Source organism: Oncorhynchus mykiss, chromosome 10, assembly GCF_057628025.1.
Source record: "Oncorhynchus mykiss isolate SJ-2025 chromosome 10, ASM5762802v1, whole genome shotgun sequence".
Classification (NCBI taxonomy): domain Eukaryota; kingdom Metazoa; phylum Chordata; class Actinopteri; order Salmoniformes; family Salmonidae; genus Oncorhynchus; species Oncorhynchus mykiss.
The window spans coordinates 85,510,912-85,528,098 of NC_143031.1; the positions used below are offsets into that span (position 1 = coordinate 85,510,912).

At 44.9% G+C, this 17,187-nt stretch overlaps 1 protein-coding gene across 1 annotated transcript in view; it reads left to right on the forward strand.

The window, feature by feature from the left end:
• Positions 1-15,728, forward strand: part of LOC110514691 (ubiquitin-like modifier-activating enzyme 6) — a 54,908-nt gene extending 39,180 nt beyond the window's left edge. Inside the window, exons 30-33 of the mRNA XM_090188257.1 lie at positions 7,260-7,387; positions 8,173-8,260; positions 13,402-13,496; positions 14,257-15,728. Coding sequence (XP_090044383.1) covers positions 7,260-7,387; positions 8,173-8,260; positions 13,402-13,496; positions 14,257-14,404 — 459 coding nt within the window. The 3' untranslated portion in view covers positions 14,405-15,728. The remainder of the gene's footprint in view (positions 1-7,259; positions 7,388-8,172; positions 8,261-13,401; positions 13,497-14,256) is intronic.
• The last annotated feature ends 1,459 nt before the right edge of the window (positions 15,729-17,187 follow it).

A 17,187-nucleotide genomic window follows, 5' to 3' on the forward strand; every position in this document is an offset into this window, starting at 1 on the left:
AAACCACAGCACAAGGCCTTTACAAGCCTTGTAAATTTATGGAAAGACTTAAATGGCCGTCTGGAAGAATTATGAAAATAATAAGGGGTTAATATTGTACAATCCGGGTGTGTAATGACTCTTAGAGACTTACCCAAGAAGACTCTAATCTGCTGTAATGACTCTTAGAGACTTACCCAAGAAGACTCTAATCTGCTGTAATGACTCCTAGAGACTTACCCAAGAAGACTCTAATCTGCTGTAATGACTCTTAGAGACTTACCCAAGAAGACTCTAATCTGCTGTAATGACTCTTAGAGACTTACCCAAGAAGACTCTAATCTGCTGTAATGACTCCTAGAGACTTACCCAAGAAGACTCTAATCTGCTGTAATGACTCCTAGAGACTTACCCAAGAAGACTCTAATCTGCTGTAATGACTCTTAGAGACTTACCCAAGAAGACTCTAATCTGCTGTAATGACTCTTAGAGACTTACCCAAGAAGACTCTAATCTGCTGTAATGACTCCTAGAGACTTACCCAAGAAGACTCTAATCTGCTGTAATGACTCCTAGAGACTTACCCAAGAAGACTCTAATCTGCTGTAATGACTCCTAGAGACTTACCCAAGAAGACTCTAATCTGCTGTAATGACTCCTAGAGACTTACCCAAGAAGACTCTAATCTGCTGTAATGACTCCTAGAGACTTACCCAAGAAGACTCTAATCTGCTGTAATGACTCCTAGAGACTTACCCAAGAAGACTCTAATCTGCTGTAATGACTCTTAGAGACTTACCCAAGAAGACTCTAATCTGCTGTAATGACTCCTAGAGACTTACCCAAGAAGACTCTAATCTGCTGTAATGACTCTTAGAGACTTACCCAAGAAGACTCTAATCTGCTGTAATGACTCCTAGAGACTTACCCAAGAAGACTCTAATCTGCTGTAATGACTCTTAGAGACTTACCCAAGAAGACTCTAATCTGCTGTAATGACTCCTAGAGACTTACCCAAGAAGACTCTAATCTGCTGTAATGACTCCTAGAGACTTACCCAAGAAGACTCTAATCTGCTGTAATGACTCCTAGAGACTTACCCAAGAAGACTCTAATCTGCTGTAATGACTCCTAGAGACTTACCCAAGAAGACTCTAATCTGCTGTAATGACTCTTAGAGACTTACCCAAGAAGACTCTAATCTGCTGTAATGACTCTTAGAGACTTACCCAAGAAGACTCTAATCTGCTGTAATGACTCTTAGAGACTTACCCAAGAAGACTCCCAGCTGTAATGGCTCTTAGAGACTTACCCAAGAAGACTCTAATCTGCTGTAATGACTCCTAGAGACTTACCCAAGAAGACTCTAATCTGCTGTAATGACTCTTAGAGACTTACCCAAGAAGACTCTAATCTGCTGTAATGACTCCTAGAGACTTACCCAAGAAGACTCCCAGCTGTAATGACTCTTAGAGACTTACCCAATAAGTCTACCAGCTGTAATGACTCTTAGAGACTTACCCAAGAAGACTCCCAGCTGTAATGGCTCTTAGAGACTTACCCAAGAAGACTCTAATCTGCTGTAATGACTCTTAGAGACTTACCCAAGAAGACTCTAATCTGCTGTAATGACTCCTAGAGACTTACCCAAGAAGACTCTAATCTGCTGTAATGACTCCTAGAGACTTACCCAAGAAGACTCTAATCTGCTGTAATGACTCTTAGAGACTTACCCAAGAAGACTCTAATCTGCTGTAATGACTCCTAGAGACTTACCCAAGAAGACTCTAATCTGCTGTAATGACTCTTAGAGACTTACCCAGAAAGGCTCCCAGCTGTAATGACTCCTAGAGACTTACCCAGGAAGACTCCCAGCTGTAATGACTCTTAGAGACTTACCCAAGAAGACTCTAATCTGCTGTAATGACTCCTAGAGACTTACCCAAGAAGACTCTAATCTGCTGTAATGACTCTTAGAGACTTACCCAGAAAGGCTCCCAGCTGTAATGACTCCTAGAGACTTACCCAGGAAGACTCCCAGCTGTAATGACTCTTAGAGACTTACCCAAGAAGACTCTAATCTGCTGTAATGACTCCTAGAGACTTACCCAAGAAGACTCTAATCTGCTGTAATGACTCTTAGAGACTTACCCAGAAAGGCTCCCAGCTGTAATGACTCCTAGAGACTTACCCAGGAAGACTCCCAGCTGTAATGACTCTTAGAGACTTACCCAAGAAGACTCTAATCTGCTGTAATGACTCCTAGAGACTTACCCAAGAAGACTCCCAGCTATAATGACTCCTAGAGACTTACCCAAGAAGACTCCCAGCTGTAATGACTCTTAGAGACTTACCCAGAAAGACTCCCAGCTGTAATGACTCTTAGAGACTTACCCAGGAAGACTCCCAGCTGTAATGACTCCTAGAGACTTACCCAAGAAGACTCCCAGCTGTAATGACTCCTAGAGACTTACCCAAGAAGACTCCCAGCTGTAATGACTCCTAGAGACTTACCCAAGAAGACTCTAATCTGCTGTAATGACTCCTAGAGACTTACCCAAGAAGACTCTAATCTGCTGTAATGACTCCTAGAGACTTACCCAAGAAGACTCCCAGCTGTAATGACTCCTAGAGACTTACCCAAGAAGACTCCCAGCTGTAATGACTCCTAGAGACTTACCCAAGAAAGACTCTAATCTGCTGTAATGACTCCTAGAGACTTATCCAGGAAGACTCCCAGCTGTAATGATGCTTAGAGACTTACCCAAGAAGACTCTAATCTGCTGTAATGACTCCTAGAGACTTACCCAAGAAGACTCCCAGCTGTAATGACTCCTAGAGACTTACCCAAGAAGACTCCCAGCTGTAATGACTCCTAGAGACTTACCCAAGAAAGACTCTAATCTGCTGTAATGACTCCTAGAGACTTATCCAGGAAGACTCCCAGCTGTAATGATGCTTAGAGACTTACCCAAGAAGACTCCCAGCTGTAATGACTCTTAGAGACTTACCCTAGAAGACTCCCAGCTGTAATGACTCCTAGAGACTTACCCAAGAAGACTCCCAGCTGTAATGACTCCTAGAGACTTACCCAAGAAAGACTCTAATCTGCTGTAATGACTCCTAGAGACTTATCCAGGAAGACTCCCAGCTGTAATGACTCCTAGAGACTTACCCAGGAAGACTCCCAGCTGTAATGACTCCTAGAGACTTACCCAAGAAAGACTCTAATCTGCTGTAATGACTCCTAGAGACTTATCCAGGAAGACTCCCAGCTGTAATGACTCATAGAGACTTACCCAAGAAGACTCCCAGCTGTAATGACTCCTAGAGACTTACCCAAGAAGACTCCCAGCTGTAATGACTCCTAGAGACTTACCCAAGAAGACTCCCAGCTGTAATGACTCCTAGAGACTTACCCAAGAAGACTCCCAGCTGTAATGACTCCTAGAGACTTACCCAAGAAGACTCCCAGCTGTAATGACTCTCATAGACTTACCCAAGAAGACTCCCAGCTGTAATGACTCTCAGAGACTTACCCAAGAAGACTCCCAGCTGTAATGACTCCTAGAGACTTACCCAAGAAGACTCCCAGCTGTAATGACTCTTAGAGACTTACCCAAGAAGACTCTAATCTGCTGTAATGACTCCTAGAGACTTACCCAAGAAGACTCTAATCTGCTGTAATGACTCTTAGAGACTTACCCAGAAAGGCTCCCAGCTGTAATGACTCCTAGAGACTTACCCAGGAAGACTCCCAGCTGTAATGACTCTTAGAGACTTACCCAAGAAGACTCTAATCTGCTGTAATGACTCCTAGAGACTTACCCAAGAAGACTCCCAGCTATAATGACTCCTAGAGACTTACCCAAGAAGACTCCCAGCTGTAATGACTCTTAGAGACTTACCCAGAAAGACTCCCAGCTGTAATGACTCTTAGAGACTTACCCAGGAAGACTCCCAGCTGTAATGACTCCTAGAGACTTACCCAAGAAGACTCCCAGCTGTAATGACTCCTAGAGACTTACCCAAGAAGACTCCCAGCTGTAATGACTCCTAGAGACTTACCCAAGAAGACTCTAATCTGCTGTAATGACTCCTAGAGACTTACCCAAGAAGACTCTAATCTGCTGTAATGACTCCTAGAGACTTACCCAAGAAGACTCCCAGCTGTAATGACTCCTAGAGACTTACCCAAGAAGACTCCCAGCTGTAATGACTCCTAGAGACTTACCCAAGAAAGACTCTAATCTGCTGTAATGACTCCTAGAGACTTATCCAGGAAGACTCCCAGCTGTAATGATGCTTAGAGACTTACCCAAGAAGACTCTAATCTGCTGTAATGACTCCTAGAGACTTACCCAAGAAGACTCCCAGCTGTAATGACTCCTAGAGACTTACCCAAGAAGACTCCCAGCTGTAATGACTCCTAGAGACTTACCCAAGAAAGACTCTAATCTGCTGTAATGACTCCTAGAGACTTATCCAGGAAGACTCCCAGCTGTAATGATGCTTAGAGACTTACCCAAGAAGACTCCCAGCTGTAATGACTCTTAGAGACTTACCCTAGAAGACTCCCAGCTGTAATGACTCCTAGAGACTTACCCAAGAAGACTCCCAGCTGTAATGACTCCTAGAGACTTACCCAAGAAAGACTCTAATCTGCTGTAATGACTCCTAGAGACTTATCCAGGAAGACTCCCAGCTGTAATGACTCCTAGAGACTTACCCAGGAAGACTCCCAGCTGTAATGACTCCTAGAGACTTACCCAAGAAAGACTCTAATCTGCTGTAATGACTCCTAGAGACTTATCCAGGAAGACTCCCAGCTGTAATGACTCATAGAGACTTACCCAAGAAGACTCCCAGCTGTAATGACTCCTAGAGACTTACCCAAGAAGACTCCCAGCTGTAATGACTCCTAGAGACTTACCCAAGAAGACTCCCAGCTGTAATGACTCCTAGAGACTTACCCAAGAAGACTCCCAGCTGTAATGACTCCTAGAGACTTACCCAAGAAGACTCCCAGCTGTAATGACTCTCATAGACTTACCCAAGAAGACTCCCAGCTGTAATGACTCTCAGAGACTTACCCAAGAAGACTCCCAGCTGTAATGACTCCTAGAGACTTACCCAAGAAGACTCCCAGCTGTAATGACTCTCAGAGACTTACCCAGGAAGACTCCCAGCTGTAATGACTCCTAGAGACCTACCCAAGAAAGACTCTAATCTGCTGTAATGACTCCTAGAGACTTACCCAAGAAGACTCTAATCTGCTGTAATGACTCCTAGAGACTTACCCAAGAAGACTCCCACCTGTAATGACTCCTAGAGACTTACCCAAGAAGAATCCCAGCTGTAATGACTCCTAGAGACTTACCCTAGAAGACTCCCAGCTGTAATGACTCCTAGAGACTTACCCAAGACTCCCAGCTGTAATGACTCTTAGAGACTTACCCAAGAAGACTCCCAGCTGTCATGACTCCAAGAGACTTACCCAGGAAGACTCTAATCTGCTGTAATGACTCTTAGAGACTTACCCAAGACTCCCCGCTGTAATGACTCCTAGAGACTTACCCAAGAAGACTCTAATCTGCTGTAATGACTCCTAGAGACTTACCCAAGAAGACTCCCACCTGTAATGACTCCTAGAGACTTACCCAAGAAGACTCCCAGCTGTAATGACTCCTAGAGACTTACCCTAGAAGACTCCCAGCTGTAATGACTCCTAGAGACTTACCCAAGACTCCCAGCTGTAATGACTCTTAGAGACTTACCCAAGAAGACTCCCAGCTGTAATGACTCTTAGAGACTTACCCAGGAAGACTCTAATCTGCTGTAATGACTCCTAGAGACTTACCCAAGAAGACTCTAATCTGCTGTAATGACTCCTAGAGACTTACCCAAGAACACTCCCACCTGTAATGACTCCTAGAGACTTACCCAAGACTCCCAGCTGTAATGACTCTTAGAGACTTACCCAAGAAGACTCCCAGCTGTCATGACTCCAAGAGACTTACCCAGGAAGACTCTAATCTGCTGTAATGACTCTTAGAGACTTACCCAAGACTCCCCGCTGTAATGACTCCTAGAGACTTACCCAAGACTCCCAGCTGTAATGACTCTTAGAGACTTACCCAAGAAGACTCCCAGCTGTCATGACTCCAAGAGACTTACCCAGGAAGACTCTAATCTGCTGTAATGACTCTTAGAGACTTACCCAAGACTCCCCGCTGTAATGACTCCTAGAGACTTACCCAAGAAGACTCTAATCTGCTGTAATGACTCCTAGAGACTTACCCAAGAAGACTCCCACCTGTAATGACTCCTAGAGACTTACCCAAGAAGACTCCCAGCTGTAATGACTCCTAGAGACTTACCCTAGAAGACTCCCAGCTGTAATGACTCCTAGAGACTTACCCAAGACTCCCAGCTGTAATGACTCTTAGAGACTTACCCAAGAAGACTCCCAGCTGTCATGACTCCAAGAGACTTACCCAGGAAGACTCTAATCTGCTGTAATGACTCTTAGAGACTTACCCAGGAAGACTCTAATCTGCTGTAATGACTCCTAGAGACTTACCCAAGAAGACTCTAATCTGCTGTAATGACTCCTAGAGACTTACCCAAGAAGACTCCCAGCAGTAATGACTCCTAGAGACTTACCCAAGAAGACTCCCAGCTGTAATGGTTTTAGATGGTAGAAATGACTGAATCAGATGTTTATCAGTTGAATAGGTTCTTTAAACAGCTTGGATCTCTTCTTCGTGGTGTTGAATTGGTTTTACGGAATCTGCTTGTCTGATTCAGTCACAGAACTAAATAGAACGTACCAATGAATTCAGCGCTGTGTAGTTTTGGCTGTTGAAGTGAGTCGTCTGGGAGTCGTCTGGGGGGTCGTCTGGGGGGTCGTCTGGGGGGTCGTCTGGGGGGTTGTCTGGGAGTCGTCTGGGGGGTTGTCTGGGAGTCATCTGGGGGGTTGTCTGGGAGTCGTCTGGGGGGTCGTCTGGGAGTCGTCTGGGGGGTCGTCTGGGAGTCGTCTGGGGGGTTGTCTGGGGGGTTGTCTGGGAGTCATCTGGGGGGTTGTCTGGGAGTCATCTGGGGGGTTGTCTGGGAGGTCGTCTGGCGGGTCGTCTGGGGGGTAGTCTGGGGGGGTCGTCTGGGGGGGTCGTCTGGGGGGGGTCGTCTGGCGGGAGTCGTCTGGGAGGTCGTCTGGGGGGGGGGTCGTCTGGGGAGTCGTCTGGAGAGTCGTCAGTGAGTAGTTGTGCTGTGGTCCCCAGGTGTCGTTGGAGCTGGTGAAGGTGGTGGGAGGATACGGGTTTGAGTCGTTCAACAACTGTTTCTTCAACCTGGCCATTCCTGTCATGGTCCTCACCGAGGCTGCACCTGTCAAGAGAACACAGATCAGGTAGGAGAGACACACCTGTACACACACACCTGTACACACACACCTGTACACACACACACACCTGAACACACACACCTGTACACACACACCTGAACACACCCACCTGTACACACACACCTGAACACACACACACCTGTACACACACACCTGAACACACACCTGTACACACACACACACACCTGTACACACACACCTGTACACATACACACCTGTACACACACACCTGTACACATACACACCTGTACACACACCTGAACACACACACACACACCTGTACACACACACACACACACACACACACACACCTGTACACACACACACCTGTACACACACAGCTGTACACACACACACACACACCTGTACACACACACACACACACACCTGCACACAGACACACACACACACCTGTACATACACACGTACACCTGTACACACACACCTGTACACACACACACACACACCTGTACACACACAGCTGTACACACACACACACACACACACCTGCACACAGACACACACACACACCTGTACATACACACGTACAGATAGAAAATACATCTCTTTCTTTCTTTCTCTATTTGGGACCTCTGGGCTGTGTGGTCTCTAACACTTCTTTCTCTCTCTTTCTCTTTCTCCCTCTCTCTCTGTCTCCCTCTCTCCCTCTCTCTCTCTCTCTCTCTCTCTCTGTCTCCCTCTCTCCCTCTCTCTCTATCGGTGTCTGTCTCTCTCTCTGTTTGTTTCCCTGTTTCTGTCACTGAGTCCTGAATGTGTGTTCTCCTCCTCAGGGAAGACATCTCTTTCTCTATCTGGGACCGCTGGACTGTGTGGGGTCACCAACACTTCTCCCTCTCTGACTTCATCAACGCAGTGTTGGTGAGACACATTCATTACTATATTAATTAAGTATAGAAAAGAGCCTACCATGGTGTTGACTGAGTTGTATTATGGGATAGAGCCTACCATGGTGTTGACTGTGTTGTATTATGGGATAGATCCTACCATGGTGTTGACTGAGTTGTATTATGGGATAGATCCTACCATGGTGTTGACTGTGTGGTATTATGGGATAGATCCTACCATGGTGTTGACTGCGTTGTATTATGGGATAGATCCTACCATGGTGTTGACTGTGTTGTATTACAGGTGAATTATGGGATAGATCCTACCATGGTGTTGACTGTGTTGTATTATGGGATAGAACCTACCATGGTGTTGACTGTGTGGTATTATGGGATAGATCCTACCATGGTGTTGACTGTGTGGTATTATGGGATAGATCCTACCATGGTGTTGACTGTGTTGTATTACAGGTGAATTATGGGATAGAGCCTACCATGGTGTTGACTGTGTTGTATTACAGGTGAATTATGGGATAGAGCCTACCATGGTGTTGACTGTGTTGTATTATGGGATAGATCCTACCATGGTGTTGACTGTGTGGTATTATGGGATAGATCCTACCATGGTGTTGACTGTGTTGTATTACAGGTTAATTATGGGATAGAGCCTACCATGGTGTTGACTGTGTTGTATTATGGGATAGATCCTACCATGGTGTTGACTGTGTTGTATTATGGGATAGAGCCTACCATGGTGTTGACTGTGTGGTATTATGGGATAGATCCTACCATGGTGTTGACTGTGTTGTATTACAGGTGAATTATGGGATAGGGCCTACCATGGTGTTGTATTATGGGATATATCCTACCATGGTGTTGACTGTGTTGTATTATGGGATAGATCCTACCATGGTGTTGACTGTGTAGTATTATGGGATTTATCCTACCATGGTGTTGACTGTGTGGTATTACAGGTGTATTATGGGTTAATCCTACCATGGGTTTGACTGTGTTGTATTATGGGATAGAACCTACCATGGTGTTGACTGTGTTGTATTACAGGAGAAATATGTTGTAATTCCTACCATGGGGTTGACTGTGTTGTATTAAGGGATAGAACCTACCATGGTGTTGACTGTGTTGTGTTACAGGTGAAGTATGGGATAGAGCCTACCATGGGGTTGACTGTGCTGTGTTATGGGATAGATCCTACCATGGTGTTGACTGTGTTGTATTACCAGAGAAGTATGGGATAGATCCTACCATGGTGTTGACTGTGTTGTATTATGGGATAGATCCTACCATAGGGTTGACTGTGTTGTATTACCAGAGAAGTATGGGATATATCCTACCATGGTGTTGACTGTTGTATTATGGGATAGATCCTACCATGGTGTTGACTGTGTTGCATTACAGGAGAAGTATGGGATAGAACCTACCATGGTGTTGACTGTGTTGTATTATGGGATAGATCCTACCATGGTGTTGACTGTGTTGTATTATGGGATAGATCCTACCATGGTGTTGACTGTGTTGTATTATGGGATAGATCCTACCATGGTGTTGACTGTGTTGTATTATGGGATAGATCCTACCATGGTGTTGACTGTGTTGTATTATGGGATAGAGCCTACCATGGTGTTGACTGTGTTGTATTGCAGGTGAATTATAGGATAGAACCTACCATGATGTTGACTGTGTTGTATTATGGGATAGATCCTACCATGGTGTTGACTGTGTTGTATTATGGGATAGAGCCTACCATGGGGTTGACTGTGTTGTATTACAGGTGAATTATGGGATAGATCCTACCATGGTGTTGACTGTGTTGTATTACAGGTGAATTATGGGATAGAACCTACCATGGTGTTGACTGTGTTGTATTATGGGATAGTTCCTACCATGGTGTTGACTGTGTTGTATTATGGGATAGATCCTACCATGGTGTTGACTGTGTGGTATTATGGGATAGATCCTACCATGGTGTTGACTGCGTTGTATTATGGGATAGATCCTACCATGGTGTTGACTGTGTTGTATTACAGGTGAATTATGGGATAGATCCTACCATGGTGTTGACTGTGTTGTATTATGGGATAGAACCTACCATGGTGTTGACTGTGTGGTATTATGGGATAGATCCTACCATGGTGTTGACTGTGTGGTATTATGGGATAGATCCTACCATGGTGTTGACTGTGTTGTATTACAGGTGAATTATGGGATAGAGCCTACCATGGTGTTGACTGTGTTGTATTACAGGTGAATTATGGGATAGAGCCTACCATGGTGTTGACTGTGTTGTATTATGGGATAGATCCTACCATGGTGTTGACTGTGTGGTATTATGGGATAGATCCTACCATGGTGTTGACTGTGTTGTATTACAGGTTAATTATGGGATAGAGCCTACCATGGTGTTGACTGTGTTGTATTATGGGATAGATCCTACCATGGTGTTGACTGTGTTGTATTATGGGATAGAGCCTACCATGGTGTTGACTGTGTGGTATTATGGGATAGATCCTACCATGGTGTTGACTGTGTTGTATTACAGGTGAATTATGGGATAAGGCCTACCATGGTGTTGTATTATGGGATATATCCTACCATGGTGTTGACTGTGTTGTATTATGGGATAGATCCTACCATTGTGTTGACTGTGTAGTATTATGGGATTTATCCTACCATGGTGTTGACTGTGTGGTATTACAGGTGTATTATGGGTTAATCCTACCATGGGTTTGACTGTGTTGTATTATGGGATAGAACCTACCATGGTGTTGACTGTGTTGTATTACAGGAGAAATATGTTGTAATTCCTACCATGGGCTTGACTGTGTTGTATTACAGGTGAATTATGGGATAGAGCCTACCATGGTGTTGACTGTGTTGTATTACAGGTGAATTATGGGATAGAGCCTACCATGGTGTTGACTGTGTTGTATTACAGGTGAATTATGGGATAGAACCTACCATGGTGTTGACTGTGTTGTATTATGGGATAGTTCCTACCATGGTGTTGACTGTGTTGTATTAAGGGATAGAACCTACCATGGTGTTGACTGTGTTGTGTTACAGGTGAAGTATGGGATAGATCCTACCATGGTGTTGACTGTGTTGTATTATGGGATAGAGCCTACCATGGGGTTGACTGTGTTGTATTACAGGTGAATTATGGGATAGATCCTACCATGGTGTTGACTGTGTTGTATTACAGGTGAATTATGGGATAGAACCTACCATGGTGTTGACTGTGTTGTATTATGGGATAGTTCCTACCATGGTGTTGACTGTGTTGTATTATGGGATAGATCCTACCATGGTGTTGACTGTGTTGTATTACAGGTTAATTATGGGATAGAGCCTACCATGGTGTTGACTGTGTTGTATTATGGGATAGATCCTACCATGGTGTTGACTGTGTTGTATTACAGGTGAATTATGGGATAGATCCTACCATGGTGTTGACTGTGTTGTATTACAGGTGAATTATGGGATAGAGCCTACCATGGTGTTGACTGTGTTGTATTACAGGTTAATTATGGGATAGAACCTACCATGGTGTTGACTGTCTTGTATTATGGGCTATATCTTACCATGGTGTTGACTGTGTTGTTTTACAGGTGTATTATGGGATAGAACCTACCATGGTGTTGACTGTGTTGTATTACAGGTGAATTATGGGATAGAACCTACCATGGTGTTGACTGTGTTGTATTACAGGTGAATTATGGGATAGAGCCTACCATGGTGTTGACTGTGTGGTATTATGGGATAGATCCTACCATGGTGTTGACTGTGTTGTATTACAGGTGAATTATGGGATACATCATACCATGGTGTTGACTGTGTTGTATTACAGGTGAATTATGGGATAGAACCTACCATGGTGTTGACTGTGTTGTATTACAGGTGAATTATGGGATAGAACCTACCATGGTGTTGACTGTGTGGTATTACAGGTGAATTATGGGATAGAACCTACCATGGTGTTGACTGTGTTGTATTATGGGATAGTTCCTACCATGGTGTGACTGTGTTGTATTATGGGATAGATCCTACCATGGTGTTGACTGTGTTGTATTACAGGTTAATTATGGGATAGAGCCTACCATGGTGTTGACTGTGTTGTATTATGGGATAGATCCTACCATGGTGTTGACTGTGTTGTGTTACAGGTGAAGTATGGGATAGAGCCTACCGTGGTGTTGACTGTGTTGTATTATGGGATAGATCCTACCATGGTGTTGACTGTGTTGTATTACAGGTGAATTATGGGATAGATCCTACCATGGTGTTGACTGTGTTGTATTACAGGTGAATTATGGGATAGAGCCTACCATGGTGTTGACTGTGTTGTATTACAGGTTAATTATGGGATAGAACCTACCATGGTGTTGACTGTCTTGTATTATGGGCTATATCTTACCATGGTGTTGACTGTGTTGTTTTACAGGTGTATTATGGGATAGAACCTACCATGGTGTTGACTGTGTTGTATTACAGGTGAATTATGGGATAGAACCTACCATGGTGTTGACTGTGTTGTATTACAGGTGAATTATGGGATAGAGCCTACCATGGTGTTGACTGTGTGGTATTATGGGATACATCATACCATGGTGTTGACTGTGTTGTATTACAGGTGAATTATGGGATAGTTCCTACCATGGTGTTGACTGTGTTGTATTACAGGTGAATTATGGGATAGAACCTACCATGGTGTTGACTGTTGTATTACAGGTGAATTATGGGATAGAACCTACCATGGTGTTGACTGTTGTATTACAGGTGAATTATGGGATAGATCCTACCATGGTGTTGACTGTTGTTTTACAGGTGAATTATGGGATATATCCTACCATGGTGTTGACTGTGTGGTATTATGGGATAGAACCTACCATGGTGTTGACTGTTGTATTACAGGTGAATTATGGGATAGAACCTACCATGGTGTTGACTGTTGTATTACAGGTGAATTATGGGATAGATCCTACCATGGTGTTGACTGTGTTGTATTACAGGTGAATTATGGGATAGATCCTACCATGGTGTTGACTGTTGTATTACAGGTGAATTATGGGATAGAACCTACCATGGTGTTGACTGTGTTGTATTACAGGTGAATTATGGGATAGAACCTACCATGGTGTTGACTGTGTTGTATTACAGGTGAATTATGGGATAGAACCTACCATGGTTGTCCATGGAGTGAAGATGCTCTATGTTCCTGTGATGCCAGGACACAACAAGAGACTGAAACTAACGTAAGCACACACACACACACACACACACACGTACACACACACACACACACACATGTACACACACACACACACACACACACACACACACACACACACACACACACTGTCCTCCTGAATCACTGTGAATCTTAATCTCTCATTCTCCTCTCCTCCCTCCCCCCCTCTCCTCCCCCCTCTCCTCCACCTCCCCCCTCTATCCCTCCCTCCCCCCTCCTCCCTCTCCCCCACCCTTCTCCCTCTCCTCCCCCCTCTCCTCCCTCTCTTCCCTCCCCCCTCTCCTCCCTCTCCTCCCCTTCCTCCCTCTCCTCCCTCCTCCCTCTCCTCCCTCCCCATCTCCTCCCTCTCCTCCCGCCCCCTCTCCTCCCTCGTCTCCTCCCTCCCCCTCTCCTCCCCCTCCTCCCTCCCCCTCTCCTCCCTCCCCCTCTCCTCCCTCTCCTCCCTCTCCTCCCTCTCCTCCCTCGTCTCCTCCCTCCCCCTCTCCTCCCTCTCCTCCCTCCCCCTCTCTTCCCTCCTCTCCTCCCTCCCCCTCTCCTCCCACCCTCTCTTCTCCCTCCCCCCTCTCCTCCCTCTCCTCCCTCCCCCTCTCCCCCCTCCCTCTCCCCCCCTCCACCCTCTCCTCCCTCCACCCTCTCCTCCCTCCACCATCTCCTCCCTCCTCCCTCTCCTCCCTCCACCATCTCCTCCCTCCTTCTCCTCCCTCCCTCCCCCCTCTCCTCCCTCCCCCCATCTCCCCCCCCCCCCCCCCTCCCTCCTCTCCCAGGATGCAGAAGTTGATCAAACCGTCTGTAGACCGTCGCTATGTTGACCTGACCGTGTCCTTCGCTCCAGAGTCAGATGGTGATGAGGACCTTCCTGGACCCCCCGTTAGGTACTACTTCAGCCCCGACGGAGACGCTCACACCGCCTGACACGCCCGGACCATAACATCCCTGACGCCCCTCAAACTAACCAAATATAACCACCCCTCAGTCCCCTCAAACTAACCCTCTGTACCTGCAAAACCCTAGTTGACAACAGTGGTGCTTCTTGAACAGGGGTGGATTCTAGAGCAGGGGTGGATTCTAGAACAGGGGTGGATTCTAGAACAGGGGTGGATTCTAGAACAGGGGTGGATTCTAGAACAGGGGCGGATTCTAGAACAGGGGCGGATTCTAGAACAGGGGCGGATTCTATAACATATGTTGATTCTAGAACATATGTTGATTCTAGAACATATGGTGATTCTAGAACAGATGGTGATTCTAGAACAGATGGTGATTCTAGAACAGATGGTGATTCTAGAACAGGGCTGGCCCCATGTACCATTATTAGAGAAAGAGCATAGAGGTAGAAAGAGGGCTGTAGATGGATATAACCTGGTCTGATGAGTTCTCTTTCTACCTCTATGAGAAGAGTGAAGCACTTGGCTGTGTACATAGTAGTCCCTTTGTGTTTTCTACTCTGGTATCAAACACAGCTCTGACTGGTGATTTCTACCCTGGTTTAAAACACAGCTCTGACTGGTGTTTTCTACTCTGGTGTAAAGCACAGCTCTGACTGGTGTTTTCTACTCTGGTTTCAAACACAGCTCTGACTTGGTGTTTTCTACTCTGGTTTAAAACACAGCTCTGACTGGTGTTTTCTACTCTGGTTTAAAACACAGCTCTGACTGGTGTTTTCTACTCTGGTTTAAAGCACAGCTCTGACTGGTGTTTTCTACTCTGGTTTAAAACACAGCTCAGACTGGTGTTTTCTACTCTGGTTTAAAGCACAGCTCAGACTGGTGTTTTCTACTCTGGTTTAAAGCACAGCTCTGACTGGTGTTTTCTACTCTGGTTTAAAGCACAGCTCAGACTGGTGTTTTCTACTCTGGTTTAAAACACAGCTCAGACTGGTGTTTTCTACTCTGGTTTAAAACACAGCTCAGACTGGTGTTTTCTACTCTGGTTTAAAACACAGCTCAGACTGGTGTTTTCTACTCTGGTTTAAAACACAGCTCAGACTGGTGTTTTCTACTCTGGTTTAAAACACAGCTCAGACTGGTGTTTTCTACTCTGGTTTAAAACACAGCTCTGACTGGTGTTTTCTACTCTGGTTTAAAACACAGCTCAGACTGGTGTTTTCTACTCTGGTTTAAAACACAGCTCAGACTGCTATGCACATACCTTAACTAACAACCTTGTTGTGTTTGTCACGATGACGATGATGATGATGATGCTAAAAATAAAAAACGACAGTGTTTACACACCCATACATACACACTTTCCGTGGTTTTCATTTGGGAGAGAGACAGAGAGACAGAGAGAGAGACAGAGAGAGAGAGAGACACAGAGAGAGAGAGAGAGACAGAGACAGAGAGAGAGAGAGAGAGACAGACAGAGAGACAGAGAGAGACAGAGAGAGACAGAGAGAGACAGAGAGAGACAGAGAGAGAGAGAGAGAGAGAGAGAGAGAGAGAGAGAGACAGAGAGAGACAGAGAGAGAGAGAGAAAAAAAAAACTCTTGATCTTAAAAGGCGGGATCACAATCGTCACCTAAACGTTCCTATTGGCTCATGGGGGATTTTGGATGATTGATAGCGACATAAGTGTGTCCCCAATCATCTCTCCTTCCTCCCAGAGTGTGCACTTGTTCATTTCCCTTCACAGCTTTTTCAAAGGAAATGACTTGGTATAAATAAATATGATGATTCCTACTAACCCATGCCTCCACCAATCAAAGGCTTTTGGGGTTTTGAGAGAAGCAGTGAACGAGTGCATACTTTAGAAGATTGGAGATATTATTGGGACGCCCCCTATATGCTCTCCTCAGTCAGAAGCCATGTCAGCCATTCGCTATATAAACAGAGATGATAACAGGTTAGTCTGTTGTTGAAGATGGGAGGGGATATAGATGATAACAGGTTGGTCTGTTGTTGAAGATGGGAGGGACAGAGATGATAACAGGTTGGTCTGTTGTTGAAGATGGGAGAGACAGAGATGATAACAGGTTAGTCTGTTGTTGAAAATGGGAGGGACAGAGATGATAACAGGTTGGTCTGTTGTTGAAGATGGGAGGGGACATAGATGATAACAGGTTAGCCTGTTGTTGAGGATGGGAGAGACAGAGATGATAACAGGTTGGTCTGTTGTTGAAGATGGGAGGGACAGAGATGATACCATCTGCATTATGAATACAGTCCCTGATAGTCACCATATACCATACTCTGGTCTAAAGTAGTGCACTATATAGGGAATAGGACCCTGGTCTAAAGTAGTGCACTATATAGGGAATAGGGTGCCGCTGAGACACTCTGTCGCCAACTGTCTTGCACAGGACATATCTATCAGGATTTCCTTGATAATGAACGTCAAAAGCATAACATGTAAAAAAATAAATAAATAAATAAACATTATATTATGTAAATTGTTGTGACAAGTGATGGCTCAATAAAAATCGTTTTCAGGATGTTTTGTGACTGAACTGTTGCCTGTCTATTTATTTTATTTTTTTCATGACAGAGAGAGATTCACGTATGGAAAATAACATCACAAACATGGATATACATTCATTAAACTAAACCTTGGTATGCGCTTTTCCACCATGTGTTGTGTCACCTAACATTCTAATAAAGAATGGTGCAGAATTTATCAAATCATCATCTCCATTAGAAGTGTACACTAACGTTCGACTTTTTGTAGAATGAGCCCTTTGGCGACCCGTAGTCTCCTCC